The sequence below is a fragment of the Danio rerio genome, chromosome 21, assembly GCF_052040795.2.
Source record: "Danio rerio strain M-AB ecotype USA chromosome 21, GRCz13ab, whole genome shotgun sequence".
Lineage (NCBI taxonomy): Eukaryota > Metazoa > Chordata > Actinopteri > Cypriniformes > Danionidae > Danio > Danio rerio.
The window spans coordinates 4,112,501-4,130,000 of record NC_141041.1 but is presented as its reverse complement, the minus strand read 5'-3'; the positions used below and the strand labels follow the sequence as shown (position 1 = coordinate 4,130,000).

The 17,500-nt window shown below is 40.1% G+C and overlaps 1 protein-coding gene and 1 long non-coding RNA gene across 3 annotated transcripts in view; both read left to right on the top strand.

Annotated features, from left to right (window-relative positions):
• dym (dymeclin) overlaps window positions 1–17,500 on the top strand; it is a 137,971-nt gene that overhangs the window by 98,024 nt on the left and 22,447 nt on the right. For both annotated transcript variants that reach the window (XR_015519787.1, XM_087300498.1), the window contains exon 15: window positions 11,641–11,823. Coding sequence is in view for 1 of the 2 variants with exons in the window: in XM_087300498.1 (XP_087156624.1) it covers window positions 11,641–11,823 (183 nt within the window). In the remaining variant the exon portion in view is untranslated. The remainder of the gene's footprint in view (window positions 1–11,640; window positions 11,824–17,500) is intronic.
• On the top strand, window positions 4,087–8,800 carry LOC147831725 (uncharacterized). Its single transcript, XR_015519876.1, has 3 exons — window positions 4,087–5,055; window positions 5,376–7,251; window positions 7,762–8,800. It is a non-coding gene; the product is annotated as an uncharacterized LOC147831725 (long non-coding RNA).

Here is a 17,500-nt window from a genome sequence, read left to right as displayed (position 1 = left end):
GTTCCAGTAGGTCTTCTGCAGTATTTGTGATGATTGGGATGCAGATCAACAGATGATTCAGCAGAAAAATCCACCTTCTGACACTTTTCCAAATAATCAACTAGAAGTCAAGTTATTATTTGTGAGAATAAAAGAAGTGCTTCAAATCATCAGAGCTGCAGTATATAAATGCCATGAAGAGTCTCTTTTTAATTTTTAAAATAATTATTATTTATTTATTTATTGCTTTATATATTTATATTCATCTATTTTATTTTAATAATCTTTTAAATATTTGTCTTATTTTGCTGACGCTCACACACTCACACACACACACACACACACACACACACACACACACACGCACTCACACACTCACACACTCACTATTCCACAAATGCACACAGACAGATGACTAATGACTGTCTGGCACTGGATGCATGTGCACTTCCTGTTCTTTTTCTGTCTGTTTTTGCAGTGCACGTAAACATCATCTGAATTTCAGGGCCATCTTTTGTCGTCTGTCTGTCTTGTTGTGAATTAGGGCACGCTTTTTGACTTTTAATCCACATGGGGTGCTGAGAATAATATGTTTTTGAAATGTTGATTGCACACCTGTCCTTTAAAAATACGTGGAATAATTCTCGATGACATTGTTTATATGCCGAACGGCCACTTTATTAGGTACACCTTACTAGCACCAGGTTGAACCCTCTTTTGCCTTCTGAACTGCCTTAATCGTTCGTGACGTAGATTTAGCAAGGTGCTGGAAATATTCCTCAAGAGATTTTGCTCCATATTGACATGATAGCATCACACAGCTGCTGCTGATTTGTCGGCTGCACATCCATGATGTGAATCTCCTCTTCCACCACATCCCAAAGGCGCTCTTTTGGATTGGGATCTGGTGACTGTGGAGGCCATTTGAGTACAGTGAACTCATTGTCATGGTCAAGAAACCAGTCTGAGATGATTCACGCTTTGATATGGTGACATCTTGCTGGAAGTAGCCATCAGAAGATGTGTACCCTGTGGTCATAAAGGGATGGACATGGTCAGCAACAATATTCAGGCAGGCTGTGGCGTTGACATGATGCTCAGTTGGTACTAATGGACCCAAAGTGTGCCAAGAAAAAATACCCCACACCATTACCTAAACCGCCACCAGCCTGAACCGTTGATACAAGACAGGATGGATCCATGCTTTTATGTTGTTGACGTCAAATTCTGACCCGACCATCTGAATGCTGCAGCAGAAATGGAGACTCATCAGAGCAGGCAACGTTTCTCCAATCTTCTATTGTCCAGTTTTGGTGAGCCTGTGTGAATTGTAGCCTCAGTTTCCTGTTCTTAGCTGACAGGAGCGGCACCCGGTGTGTTCTTCTGCTGCTGTAGCTCATCTGCCTCAAGGTTGGACGTGTTGTGTGTTCAGAGATGCTCTTCTGCAGACCTCAGTGGTAACAAGTGGTTATTTGAGTTACTGTTGCCTTTCTTTGAGCTGGAACCAGCAGTTGTACCTAATAAAGTGGCCAGGGAGTGTATGTTTTCCTTGTTATTTACGTCAACAGAACGGAAGGCAGATTTTAGACATGACCACATGATGACTTAATGTTATCTGATCTGGTTGACTACAATTGTAGGAGTCATTGTTAACATTTGATCATTGAATAATTTACTCTGACTTTATTTTAAGCTACAGTTCTCCCGATAGTAAAAGATGAGAGTCACAGTGAGTCTTCTGGTGATTTATAACTGACTGATATGATCAGCTTCTGATATGTGTGTGTGTGTGTGTGTGTTTGTGTCATCACAGTGTCTGCGTACAGATGATTAAACTGGACGATTAGAAAACCCTTGAGTTATCTACAGCAGTGCGTTCAGTCTTAAGAGTGTGTGTGTGTGCGTGTGTGTGTGTGTGTGTGTGTGTCATTTGTTAGCAGGATTTTCTAAAAATCTGATCCACACACTCAGGTTCATGAACGTCTGACCTTAATTCTCCGCACTCTCTCTTGTCTGTTGTCACACTGTGTGTGTGTGTGTGCTCGCGTCTATGTGTAATCTGTAAATGTACTTGTGTGTGTTTGTTTTTGTGTGTCTGTCTAATGTGTTAATGTATGTAAGTGTTTGTGTGCATGTGTGTTTATCCATGTGCATGTGTATGAGTGTGTGTGCATGTGTATGTATATTTATGTGCATCATGCTTGTGTGTGTGTGTGTGTGTGTGTGTGTGTGTGTGTGTGTGTGTGTGGGAGTGTATATCGGTGTGTGTATGTAAAGTATATGTATTTCTATGTGCATCTTGCTTGTGTATAAGTGTGTGTGTGTTTCTGTGTGTCTATGTATGTGTCTATGTTTGTGTGTTTGTGTATGTACCTGTTTGTTTATGCTTGTGGATTTATCTACGTGCATGTGTACGAGTGGATGAGTGCATCCGTGTGTGTTTGTATATCCATGTGCTTGTATATCATGCTTGTGTGTGTGTGTGTGTCATTATGTCTATATACTTGTGTGCGTGTGTGTGAGTTTGCTTATGTGTATGTAATTTTGTATTTATGTGTGTGTGTACATCTGTGTGTGTATCCATGTAAATAATGCATATTAATGTGTGTGTACCTCTGCGTGTGTATGTGTGTGTGCATGTCATTGTGTCTATATATTTGCATGTGTGTTTTTGTTAGTGTATCTGCACCCTTGTATGTGTGTGTTTGTGTGTGTGTATATCCACTTTGATGTGTATGAGTGTGTGTACATTTGCTTGTGTGTGTGTGCATGTTTATGTGTGGGTCTGTGTCATGGTGTCTGTATGTATGTGATTGTGCGTGTGTGTATAATCTCATTAGTGTGTACAGCAGAGCAGATCTCTCTCATCCTCTAATTGACTCCTCCGCTCTCCTCATCTAATCATCACTCTGTTTGAGTCTAGACAGCTTCAGCTTCTTTCTAGGTTGCCGTTTGATCTGGTTTTCCAGACGCTGCTAGTTGTGCTTCATGCTTCAGTTTTGCCTCATGCGAGTCTTTTATTTTTTCCCAGTGCTGTTCAGTAGTTAGAGTTGGTCTGTTTGTTGTCTGTTCTGATCACATCCTGCGTGTTTCTGAATTCGTAAAGTGTGCGCAAACATAAGGAATTTTTGGTGGTTTACAGAAACTCAGGGTACATACACACATATCAACACAAGAGGACAGAAGAACAATTAAATTAGTTGAAAATAAAGTAAACATGGGGCGGCATGGTGGCTAAGTGGTTAGTACTGTGGCCTCACAGCATGAAGGTCGCTGGTTCCAGTCCCGGCTGCGTCTGTTGGCATTTCTGTGTGGAGTTTTGCATGGCGTGGGTTTCCTCTGGGTGCTCCCGTTTTCCCTACAGTCCAAACACATGCGCTTTAGGGGAACTGATTAACTAAATTGGCCGTAGAGTATGGGCCCTATCATAAACCCAGCGCAGTGTGGCACAAGGCGCGGCGCAATAGTCTTTTGGTAGTTTCAGCTTGGCGCAAGAGTCATTTTGAGGCGTTGTGCTACGCTGTTAATATAGCAAATGCATTAGCGCTCATTTGTGCGCCCATAGGTGTTCTGGTCTAAAAAGGGAGGCGTTCTGAGGCAAACCGCTGGCGTGTTGCTATTATGAGAAACTATAATAGATTTTTCATTAGACCAAAACTAACCCGGTCTAAACTCCGGCGCAGAGTTGCGCCTCGCTTACACACTGCTTAATACACACAAGAGAGCAATAGGCAAATATCTTTACATATGAAAAAAAATGTAAATATTAAGGATATATATAGGATATAATAAGAATAGATATAGAATATAAATATAAAGGAATAAAATATTACAAAACATATTATTTTCTAGCCTACATAAATATGAAAAATCACTGCTTTTATGTCTTCTTCATCTCGGGAGGCTTTTTCAGTTCATTCATAACAATTTGCTTTTGTGTAATGTTATTATTATTAGCAGTATTATTTATTATATCCAGGGCCGGCGCGTCCATAGAGGCGACCTAGGCGGCCGCCTAGGGCGGCAGTATAGAGAGGGCGGCGCCTCCCTTACCACCCGCGTCCTCAGTTATGTCCGCGACACCTCCCTCACCACCCGCGTCCTCAGATATATTCGCGCATAGACGACAGAATAGAGAGGGCATGGCAGCGTCAGTGACACCTCCATCAGCACCCGCGTGTCCTCAGTTAAATCCGCGCGTAGGGCGGCAGATTAGAGGCCCGCGACACCCGCGCATCCTCAGTATAGAGAGGGCAGCGTCGGCGACACCTCCCTCCCTCCCTCAGCACCCGCGCGTCCTCAGTTATATCCGCGCATAGTGCGGCTGAATAGAGGTCCGCGGCACCATACTTTATTTTCATAACCGGTCACTTTCGTTTTCACATTAGGGTTTAGGGCGGCGTGATCGTCCTCTGCCTAGAGCGGCAGTTAAGCTTGCTCCGGCCCTGATTATATCCATATTTATATTTGTTTTATTAAAAACAAGCTTAGATTTGCCCACCTGTCAGGTTTTAGACCATATGGGGCACAGCATGTGTTTTAGGATATAACTCAGGTTTTTGAACACTCTTCGTTATTAATGTTCATTTATTCGTTTGCTGGAAATTAGAACTGAATTTAGAAATAGTTTTGAAACGAATATTTGCGCTTAACAAACAAAAGTATTTATTTATAGACTAATTGATGTCTGTGCGTAAAGGTTTCCCTATCAAAGAGCGAAAGTGAAAGTAGATCCATTATCTCTCATTCTCACGCAGTAGATGCTCTGTTTAACTGTTTTCTGTTAAAAAACTGTTACCCGTTAACTGTTTGCTTGTGAAATCTTTCCACTTAGACTTACTTTGCGTCCTGTAAATAGCGAATTCGCTCTTGGCGTGACGCAGCTGGCTCTTAAAGGGAATGGGAGATGAGACTCTGATTGGTTTATTCTCAAAACACACCTATAACTGATTAAGAAAATAAACTCAACCCTTTTAGACCATGCGCCACGGCGCAAGGCAGATTTCCCGTCCTTAAATTAGCAAAAATGTGTCCTGACATGCCCTGAAAGCGTTTGCGCCCTGTGTTTTGCGCAAAGTGTGTGATTGAGTGTGTATGGGTGTTTCCCAATACTGAGTTGCGGCTGGAAAGGCATCTGCTGTAAAGCATGCTGGAATAGTTGGTTTATTCCGCTGTGGCCACCTCTGATATCGAGACTAATGGCTCATTGGATTTACTAAATGTTTTTAAGGTAAGTGGTTGCAAACAATTTATAAAGGCTGAATTCAATTCATCTTTATTTCTGTAGCGCTTTTAAAATGTATACTGTGTCAAAGCAGCCTAACATAGAAGCTCTAGTAAATTGAAACCGTGTCAGTCTAGTCTTCAAAGTTGAAATTCAGTTTAGTTTAGTTCAGTGTGGAAGAATTTTCACTGCTAAAAGTCCAAACACAAGAGCAAATCCCTCGATGCGCAGCTCCACAAGTCCCGAATCCATTGAATCTAAACAAACAAACTAAGTAACATTAATTACTTAATACTTTCATAAATTAAGTAACATTACTAAATATAATTTCAGCTCATATGAATTGTTTGCAACCACTTACCTTAGCAAAAATGTAATAAATCCAGAGTAGGATTTTTTTTTCAGTGCCTGTCACATTTAAGCGTCCCTTTAACTGTGTCTAATAGCGATGGCTACAGTCTCCCACCCGTTTAATATCCCTGACTGCTGCGTGTGCAGGGTTTTCAGACATGTAGGGGGTCTTCATGGGAACAGAGGGCAGGAATTTGATGAAAAGGGAAGGTGTAAGGAATGAGACCCAGAACAGAGAGCTTCATCTGAGCCAGGTCTATCTGCAACAATTGCAGCAAACCCAACTTTAAATAGCCGTGTGCGGTATGACCATTTTCTGTTGATTTTGATTAAAATGTTTCCACCATCTGCTTCTGAAGAAATATTATAATGTTGTGCCAGAGCGCTCACTGAGTATGTTTACAATGGACACCAATACTCTGAATTTATTATGGTTAAGATGATACTCTGATTAAGAGTCTACCATGTAAACAAAGATGACCCTTGACCTTAATCTGAATAAAGACTTAATCAAACAAAAATCCAATTAAGGCATGTTGATAGTTTCTATTTTAGTCTATAATTAAAGACATGTAAACACCTTAATAGTATGGAAAATGCAAATAAAAAGAAAGTAGCAATTTTCAAATTTACTTTGACTTGTATTTCATTGCAGATAGTAAAATTTTTTTAATTTATTTTTTTATTAAATACGTATTCCAGTTTTGGTTCTTGCAACACATTTAAAAAATACTTGTAACAGTAAAGCATTTACCCCTTTGTAATGCTGACATTCCTTTTCACAACACTTAAAAGACGTTTAAGGACTGAATACAGCAAGTAATGAAGTGTTTCAAGTTTAGTTTTGTCCTATTTTTCTAAGGCCCTGTTTACACTAATGCGTTTTAGTTTGAAAACGCAAAAGTTTTGCTACGGTTACGCCATCCGTCCACACTACATAGTTTTCGAGCACCGAAAACGGAGCGTTTTGGAAACGCTGGAGAGGCCGTTTTCATTCTGAAAAGCTGCTGCTCCATCTCAGTGTGGATGAGGGAAAACGGAGACATCTGAAAACTGAGGCGGAGCTGCGGAGATTCGCTAGCTGATTGTGGCTTTTGTGTCATTGCGTATCCTTCCCTTATTCGTCAAGCCCCTATCACATGACTATAACACATGGCTTTAACACTACCGGAAGACAGCAGACCAACCTTCACTGTAAACAACAACATGGACACAGAAATGGGAGTGTTGTTTGCACTATTGTTTGTTTTAGGTGCCATTGTGCAGTTATTCATTTGTTACGTTTAGTAACAACTCGACCTCGTCGTCTGTCCACAAAAATACCTCTCTTGCTTTCTTTGCCATCGCGTTCATTGTTCAACCGGCGTTTGTTGACTAACAATAACTAAATGCCGAGCGTGACGCAAGCTTCCTGTTTATACTAGAGCACGCATGCCTAAAGTGCGCGAAGGGTCATGTGATATACATTTTTGGTGGTGTAGTGTGGTCGGAGGTATGTTCAGAAACGCTAGGTGAAACGCTAGTGTGGATGCAGATCGTTTTTGATCTAAAACGCTGTTTTAAAACTAAAACGCACTAGTGTAAACGGGGTCTAAGTCTTCGCAACAGTATGTGGTCTCTGTTGTTGCATTTTGTGCTTTAAATGCACCACACGTTCTCTGTCTGAGACGGGTTAGGACTACAGGCAGGCCAGTCAAGTACCTGTATCCTTTTCCTCCTCAGCCAGGACTTTGTAATGTGTGCAGAATGTAGTTTTGCATTGACTTGTTGAAATATGCATGGGGGTCCTTGAAACAGAAGGCAGCCTGTTGTTATATATCTCTGTTTACCTTTCAGCATTAATAGTGACATCACAGAAGTGCATGTTACCTTTGCCAAGGCCACTGACACAACCCCATACCATGACAGACCCTGGCTTTTGGACTTGTTGCTGGACAGTCTGGATGGTCCTTTTCTTCTTTGGTTTGGAGAACTGGGCGTCCATTTCTCCCCAAAAAATACCTGAAAAACTGATTCATCTGACCACAGTACACGATTCCATTGTGTGATGGTCCATCCCAGATGCCTCCGAGCCCAGAGAAGTCGACAGTGCTTTTGGACACTGTTAACATATGGCTTCCTTTTGGCACAGTACAGTTTTAACTGGCATTTGTGGTTGTAACTACGTCTTGTGGTACTTGACAAAGGTTTGCCGCAGTAGTTCTGAGCCCACGTGGTGATATCACTTGAAGATGAATGAGTATTCTTGATGCAGCGCCTCCTGAGGGATCAGAGATCACGGTTGTTCAGCTTAGGTTTGCACCCTTGTCCTTTACACACTGAAATTCCTTCAGATTCATTGAATCTTTTAATGATGTTCTGCACTGTTGAAGGTAAAATATCCAAATGCCTTCCTCTCTTTCTTTGAGGAACATTGTTTTCAGACATCTCAATAATTTTCTCTTGTATTTGTTTGCAAACTGGCGATCCTCGGCCCATCTTTGCTCCTAAAGGACTAGACCTTTGTTAGATTTTGCTTTTGTACCAAATCATAATTACACCTGTTGACATCAGCTGTTCCAGATCACATCATTTTTTTGACCAGATTACCTGATTACAAGCTCTACGTGTGTTGCAAGAAATAAAATCGGAATACGTGTTCATTTTGAAAGAAACAAAACAATAAAAATAATGAGGAAAATCATTATATAATGTTATACTGTCTGCAATGAAAAGCAAATCAAAGTAAATTTGGAAATCACTACTTTGTTTTTTTATTTGCGTTTTCCATACTATCGCAACCCACACAGGAATGCTAACTGACCCAGCCAAGGCTCGAACTAGCGATCTTCTTGCTGTGAGGTAAACGTGCTACCCACTGTGCCACCGCATCGCCAGTACATCAACATACTACTAATAATAATAATAATAATTCCTTACATTTATATAGCGCTTTTCTGAGCACTCAAAGTGCTTTACACATGGGGGGAATCTACTCATCCACCACCAGTGTGCAGCATCCACCTGGATGACGTGACGGCAGCTATTTTGCGCCAGACCGCACACCACACACCAGCTGATTGGTGGAGAGGAGACAGAGTGATGAAGCCAATTATGATATGGGGATGGTTAGGAGGCCATGATAGACAGAGGCTTATGGGCAAATTGGGCCAGGATGCCGGATTGAAACCTCTACTCTTTTCGAAGGACATCTTGGGATTTTTAAAGACCACAGAGAGTCGGGACCTCGGTTTAACGTCTCATCCGAAAAATAAAAATAAAATAAAAGTCTCAGCAGCTTTTAGTTCATGTGGACTTTAAGTAAAGAAACGTCTTGTTTGCAGTTCGCCACGTCTTAACATCTTTTTAAGCTCAGTTTTCACATCAAACAAACTGCTTATGTACAGTAAATGTCCAGACACACACACACACACACACACACACACACACCTATACGTCTCCTCGGGTCTATTATCAAACATGCTGAAATATGCTGGCTGAAATGTCGAAGTGTGTGTAGAGACGGATGAAGGCCATGCATTTGTGTCAACACTGTTTTATGTGTGTGTGACCCAGAAAAAGAGTGACGGGCCAGACTGCAGAGCACAGGGAAATGATAACCCATTTAACCCACACACACACACACACACTGCTGGCCTCTTTCCTAGACAGTGTGTTTGGCCATCAGCAGAGTGTCTGATCAGGGATGAAGAGGAGATTAGTGTTCTTTACATCACTCTTTCACAGTCTCAGTTACACATCAATGCTGTGTTTGTTTCATCTAAAATATGGTCAGAACTGAAATATTGATGACCTTTATTTCAATATATTTAAAGATGTTATTAATTCTAGTGTTTGAATGCTAAATTGATAGATTGATTCCAGGTACAGTACAAAAATCTTTGTCTTGATCATTTGGAAAAGTGTCAGAAGGTAGATATTTCTGATGGATCATCTGTTGAGCTGCATCCCAATCGTCACAAATACTGCAGAAGACCTACTGGAACCCACATGGAGCCAAGATTCTCACAGAAATCAGTCAAGTTTGGTGAAGGAAAAATCATGGTACATTTAGTATGGGGGGCATGTGAGAGATCTGCAGAGTGGATGGCAACTTTAACAGCCTGAGGTATCAAGACATTTGTGCTGCCCATTACATTACAAACCACAGGAGAGGGTGAATTCTCCAGCAGGATAGCGCTCCTTCTCATACTTCAGCCTCCACATCAAAGTTCCTGAAAATAAAGGTGCTCCAGGATTGGCCAGCCCAGTCACCAGGCATGAACATTATTGAGCATATCTGGTGTAAGATGGAGGAGGCATTGAAAATGAACACAAAGAATCCCGATGAACTCTTTGAGTCCTGCAAGAACGCTTTCTTTGCCATTCCAGATGACTTTATTAATCAGTGATGTGAGTCAGTGCAGAGATGTATGATGCAGTCCTCCAAGCTCATGATGGAGTCAGACACAATATTCATTCTGTCTCCACTGCAGCAGGACTTTATATTCTATACTGGACATTATTTCTGTTCAGTGATAGACCTTCAGACCTTACTGACCTAATGAAACATTCAAAATCAAGACATGATCATATTTTATTGTGGTCAAATAAGTGTAATCTAGAGGCCTTTGCCTGCATTTAAGCCACTTCTGATACCAAATAACCAACTAGAAGTCAAGTTATTATCTGCTGTTCCTAAAACTTGGATAGACGACAAGACTTTTGTCAGGTAGTGTATATTATAGTGACTTAAAGATAATTTTGTTCTACCAGTAAGTTTGTTTTTTTTAAACAACGGAAATAACAAAGGCTTCTCCCAAAAATAAGAAGACAATATACTACTAAAGGCATCATTGCGGGGGAAAAATATGTATCTACTTTTATTATTTACCTTTGAACAAAAAGTTCCATGCCCATAACTATTCAAACCCTTCTCTACAATCCAGGGGTGTCCAAACTCAGTCCTGGAGGTCCGTGTCCTTCAGACTTTAAGTGAAACTTCCCTAAACACACTTGCTAGGATGTTTCTAGAAAGCCTAGTAAGACATTGATTAGCTAGCCCAGGTGTGTCTGATTGGGTTTGGAACTAAACTTTGCAGGACACCGGCCCTCCAAGACTGAGTTTGGACACCCCTGCTATAATCAATAGAAAAGCCTTTATTGGCTATTATTACCTATAATTGCCTATAATTGCTGAGCTCCAACTCTTTCAGGGTGGAGGGTCTCCTTACCGTCACCCTGATCCTTAGCTCCCTCCACAGATTTTTAACTGGGTTTATATCAGGACTCTGGCCAAGCCACTGCAAAACATTCATGTTTTTGAATGCTGACAATTTCTTCACCCCTTTTGCTGTGTGTTTTGGGTCGTTGTCGTTCTGAAATGTCCTCTGGTGCCCAAGGCCAAGTTTCTGTGCAGACTGACTGATGTTATTATCAGAAATTTTTATTTGTTGCTTCTTTTTGCACGTGGTTGGTCATCCTGTAGAAAACAGAGGCCTTTTGTTGGACATGAGGCAGAAGTGTTTGAGTTATAGGCTAGTAAAAACGAGTTTTTGTTTGCAAAATAGTGGCATGTTGGATAATATCAGTATATGAAAACAGTTATTCGTATCAATTGAACACACCTGGGCGAAGCAGTGGCGCAGTAGGTAGTGCTGTCGCCTCACTGCAAGAAGGTCGCTGGTTCGAACCTCGGCTCAGTTGGCATTTCTGTGTGGAGTTTGCATGTTCTCCCTGCGTTCGCATGGGTTTCCTCCAGGTGCTCCGGTTTCCCCCACAGTCCAAAGACATGCGGTACAGGTGAATTGGGTAGGCTAAATTGTCCGTAGTATACGAGTGTATGTGTTTGTGTGGGTGTTTCCCAGAGATTAGTTGCAGCCGGAAGGGCATCCGCTGCGTAAAAACGTGCTGGATAAGTTAGTGGTTCATTCCACTGTCGCGACCCCGGATTAATAAAGGGACTAAGCCGACAAGAAAATGAATGAATGAATGAATGAACACACCTGCCATGCCAAACAAGGCTGTCTAGAAAGGTTTATAAATGCAGACACAATGTGTTTTCGAGTCCTTTTCTGACTGCGTCTTCTCTGTTTGTTTGTGTTTAGGCTCAGGATCTGAACGTGATCGAGGAGGTGATCCGGATGATGCTGGAGATCATTAACTCATGTCTGAGTAACTCTCTTCATCACAACCCAAACCTGCTGTACGCGCTGCTGTATAAACGAGAGCTGTTCGAGCAGTTCAGGTCACATCCCTCCTTCCAGGACATCATGCAGAACCTCGACACGGTGCGCTGCAGATACTCTACATGCTTATTGGTTTTGTGTGTTAAATTATTTGATTCATAATGTAGTTGTACAAATAATAGTGAGTTTAAATGTAATCCTATTTATTTTAAAATGAAATGAAAAACATTTGATTAATAATGTAACTATACAACTGATAATTCTATATAACAATATATTAATATTATAATAATTGTAATTGTTATAATATTTGTTCTACAATTATGTGAAAGCATTTTATTTTTAATGTATTTGCAATTAATAATAATCATTTTAATTGTTATATTTGTTCTACAATTATATGAAAGTATTTTATTAATAATGTATCTGCAATTAATAATAATCATTTTATATTGTAATAATATTTGTTCTAAAATTATATAAAAGCATTTTATTAATAATGTATCTGCAATTAATAATAATCATTTTATATTGTAATAATATTTGTTCTAAAATTATATGAAAGCATTTTATTAATAATGTATCTGCAATTAATAATAATCATTTTAGTTGTAATAATATTTTTCTAAAATTATAAGAAAAACATGTCCCAAGAGCCAGTTTTTGTGCCTGACGATTGGGTTGTTGACCATCGACCACCACCTGTTCAACAAAGCACCGGTGAGCCTGGTTTCACATCGCTTCTTCGGGCTAAAGGCTGATTTATACTTCTGCGTCAAGCGCACGCGTATGCTACAGCGTAGCCTACGCATTGACTCATAGTCCTACGCCGTGGCCTCAAAGACTGTAATGACACGTCGCAACGACGCGTATCGCAAACTCTGTGAATGGTCGGCTTGTTAGCGCTGACGAGTCTGGGCGGGACAGAGAGCTGCGCAAGCCCGATGGAGCGATTGTTTGCAAGGGTGAAGTCCCGTGAAGGAGCTCCGGATGGAAAGTTTTGTTTTGTGTTTACCTCATGGTTAAAGTTGTTGCACGTCCGCCAGTTCCTGCCTCAAAATGAGCGAGTTTGAGCCACTTGTACATCCAGGAAGTGTTCAGGAAAAGCAAAGCAGCAGAGAAGAAACTCGACACAGAGGAACATTTACACATCACTGCCAACTACACATCAAGTTCCTGAAAGCAAAGAAGGTCAAGGTGCTCCAGGATTGGCCAGCCCAGTCACTAGACATGAACATTATTGAGCGTGTCTGGGGTAAGATGAAAGAGAAGACATTGAAGATGAACACAAAGAGTCTTGATGAGCTCTGGGAGTCCTGCAAGAACGCTTTCTTTGCCATTCCAGATAACTTTATTAATCAGTGATGTGAGTCATTGCAGAGATGTATGATGCAGTCCTCCAAGGCTGCTGCATTAATGCTGTGTGACTCACAGCAAGCTTAAACACAGAATAAAACACACCTCAGTGCTTTAATAATTCAGCACAGAGTCAGTGGAGCACTAGTGGACTGCACACTGCATACTAAATAGTGACGGACACACTAATCGGGAAACAGACAGTGAGGATTTGATGCTAATTCACATCTAGTGGTCAAAAATAAATCTAAATTAAAAACAGTATATTTCGCAAATGCTTTAGATTCTAATAGTCCAAGCTGAGATATTTTAGGATTGTAAATATTGTACATTGAAATTAAATAACAAGAAGGTTGCTGGTTCGAGTCCTGGCTGGGTCAGTTGGCATTTCTGTGTAGAGTTTGCATGTTCTCCCCATGTTGGTGTGGGTTTTCTCCAGGTGCTCCGGTTGTCCAAAGACATGCGCTATAGGGGAATTGGATAAACTAAATTGGCCGTAGTGTATGAGTGTGTGAGAATTAGTGTGTATGGATGTTTCCCAGTACTGGGTTGCAGCTGGAAGGGCATCTGCTGTGTAAAACATATGCTGGATAAATTGACGGTTCATTCCGCTGTGGCGATTCTTGATCATACCTGTCAACATTGTGATGTGAAAATAAGGGATATGCCCGCCATAATAAGGGATTTCCCCCAACACCCCCCTCCCCCCACCCCTTAAAAAAATCCCAAAATTACTAAATATGTTCACTTGGTGCTGTTTCATTGTAAATAAACAGTTTAATGGTCAGCAATATGTTTTATTATTATTATTATTATTTACAAAAGAAAAAATATATACATTAGCAAAATTAGCAAACTTCAGTTATTAAAATTAATAATTATAATGAAATAGAATCAAGCTGTCAATCTCATTAGCCGTTTCTCCACTGTATAACTTACACATTCTGATTGAAGAGCAACGAATGAATCTCTCATTTATTAAGATTTTTTTTATTACATTAAATAACAGAGGTGTCACTTTAAAGGGCCATGAAACCCCCTCGTTTCAGCAGTGTGTTTTCACACCTCTACTTTGGAAAAAGTCAGAAAAGTGGGCGTGTCCAGCTCTGTTTAGGGGGGAGTGTCGGAGGGAGAAAAGAGGCTTGGTATGGGAGTGTCTATTTGGGCGCGCTGAATTTCAGAGTCAAAACACACAACCACAGCGGACAATGTGACTGTGTTTACATGGACATCTGTAGTGGAATTATTTGCCAGATTATTAAATGGTGGACTTTAACTGCAGTTTGGCTCTTTCATTCAGGGAATTCATTCATGTCCCTCCCGACAAACGTGATATTTGATTCGAGGAGCTGCTCTAAGAGTGTGTTATTCATGCAATGTTTGATACCGCACGGCGAATCAGAGAAAAAAAACTCAGCATTTCACAGAAACTTAGATGCACATGGCAGGTAGCGTCAGAAAGCCGCGTGTGTTATTCCGGTCACAAAATCCAACACGAGGTTATAGTTTGGTTGTAACTGTTAGTGCTAACTTGTTTACACTCGTTGCAATAGTTTGTTTGATACGAATAAAATACGAACTGAATAAACAAAGAGCACTGGTCGCTCACTTACCAAATCTGTAGAGACAGGACAATCACCAGCAACTAGAGCCGCGTCTTTAATAAGAGGAGACTAAAGCGAATCCGGATCTCTGCGTTTGTAGATGAGAACAGCTCTCAGGTAAACAATAATCCTCCTTGGACACGTAAGTTATTGTTGTCGCGCGTCGCGTACACTGTAATCCACACGTGAGTCTGAGCTCTCAAAGAGAGAAAATGAAAACGAAACTTAACTGCAGCAAACTATAAAAGCAACACTTCACGCTTGTTTTGCCAACACAACGTGGCGTCTCTGCCATCTTCACTCTGACAGTAATGAATATTAATGAAGTTGTACAATAGAGCGCGCTGATTGGTTTGAACCAAGCCTTACTCATGCATTAATGCATCACACTGTAAGACGTAATAAGACACACTCTGGCACAGACGCCCAGTCTGCACGCTGGAATACACGCTATTATGTCATGACCGTGACGCAGCTTCAAAAATTCGTTTCAAACCGGAAGTACGAATTTGCTTGAAATAACGCAAAAACAACCAATTTACACTTTTTAGTGAAATATAGGTGTCCTAATAGTGTTTTTAGCAGTGTGGGACACATATACGACTGTCAACAGCTCAAAAAATGTGTTTTGGTGTTTCGTGACCCTTTAAATATGCAGACGTAATAATGAAAGCATTCGACTGCTTTCCTAACTTTTTATGCTCATTTAAGACGAAATTAGTTGTGTTCGGGGAAAAAAAACAACAAGATCGACATCCTTATATGTTATTATTATTAATTATGTGTGCATGTCTGTTTAAACTCGCACCCAAAAGCCAGACTTTCTCTCCGCTTCAAATAGCGTGTACAGAATCCGTTTGGGAAACAGCATCTGTTTATCACTATGGAACGCGTCAGCTGACAGTCACGCACTGCTATATGACTGTTTTGAGGATTGTATAGGATGGGCGACGGCACCTAATCAAAAGGAAATGAAATCCCGCCGTTTTTAATATTTATTTATAAGTGTTTTCATTCCTAAAAGCGAAAGCACAGAAGACTCACGTTTTAGAGCAAGGGGCGACCCCTGGTGGTTCGGTGGTATGGGTTGCGTATAGGGAGGCTCGGCTGTTCAGAGAAAGACTGAAAATACGGGAGAAATACGTGGAAATACCTTTACGGGATGTTATTGAGTGAGAGAACAGTAAAATACGGGAGAATCCCGGGAAAAAAGGTAGGGTTAACAGGTATGCTCTTGATGAATAAAGGGACTAAGCCGAAGGAAAATAAATGAATGAATGAAATTAAATATTTGATTAAAATTATATATTTCATGTAAACATTATAATTAGGTTAAAGTAGATTAATTTATTACAAATGCAAAAGAGTTTGTAACAGGTTACATGACTAGAAACGTTACATTTGATTAAATATATGAGAAACCAAATAATAAAATGTTTAGTTATCAAACCTCCTAAACAAATTGTATATCTTAATCTAATTTTAAAAGTATGAAAATTAATGTATGTTTATTTATGTAATGTACGTGCAGAGATGCGCAGATCAGCTGAAATGACAACCGAATCCGCAGCTTCATACTAATCATCCACCTGCCTGCACATATTTTTTTATCTGATATATATTTTCGCACCCGATCATCACTTTAATAATTGAATTCTTTGTTTTAGGCATGATGATAGGTCACCGTGGATATTGACAGCAGATTCAGTGAGCTATAATCTGCGCATCTCTGATAGTAAAATAATACGCAAATCTTAAACGTTTGTCAATGAACATTTATTTATATAAACAAAAGTTTGTCAACCTTTTCCTTTATTTTCAAATACAGAAAGTCAAAATAAGACATAAAAAGATAACAAAAACCACTTCAGCCTTAACGGCAGCTGTTGTGTTTACTTGGCCTTTTTCTTCGCACTTTGCAAAAACAGAACAGCATCTACTGTGCCTGGATTCGAGCGATTCCGCCTCGTGTCCAAAACGCGTCCAGCTGCACTGAATGAACGTTCACTTTCACCGCTTGTTGTAGGAATGAACTAGATACTCCTCGCAAGGCGCTGCAGTCGTGGAAATAAGCGATCTTGTTTCTCCCAGAATGATAGCAGATTTTCCTCTGATGACTCCTCTAACTGAATCTTTGAACAGTAGGCTACTCTTGCACTTCATCTATTGTTTTGGGCGTCTCATCTTCCCATTCTGCAAAGCCCACTCTCGGCTTTTTTCGCTGGTCCACTGCCATGTCCCGCTACATCCACCAGTAACCGACCCGCATTATTAATCATAATGTATTTTTGTATTACCCGGCCCACGGATTATCCGCAGCGCCTGATAATGTAACCGCCATCCACGCATCACTAATGTGTAGAGTAAAAATTACTATCTAAAAATCTACTAGTAAATATTGAATATGCTGGATGCAGTAAATGCAGGAATTTTGTGAGCAATTGTCTTAAATTTTGATATTCTAATGTAAGTTTTCTATTAAAAATCTGAACCTTTTTATTTTTAGCTGTAATTTATTTACAGTTTTGGTCGCTTTGTTGTTGTTTTTCTTCTGTATAGTTTTTATATTTTTATTTTTTTAAATACATTTTTTAGGTTGTTTTTGTTTTTTGTCAGATATTTTTTATAATTAAATAAAATTTGATTTTTTTTATTATTATATTATATTATTTCAGATTTATATTTTTTCAAAAAAATACAAATATTTAATTTTAGATAACACTAATGACCCTGTTTTGTGTGTGAAATGTGTTTGTGTGTGTGTGCATTGCTGTGCAAGGGTGTTGGTCTGTGTGTGTGTGCATTTTTGTGTGTGTATT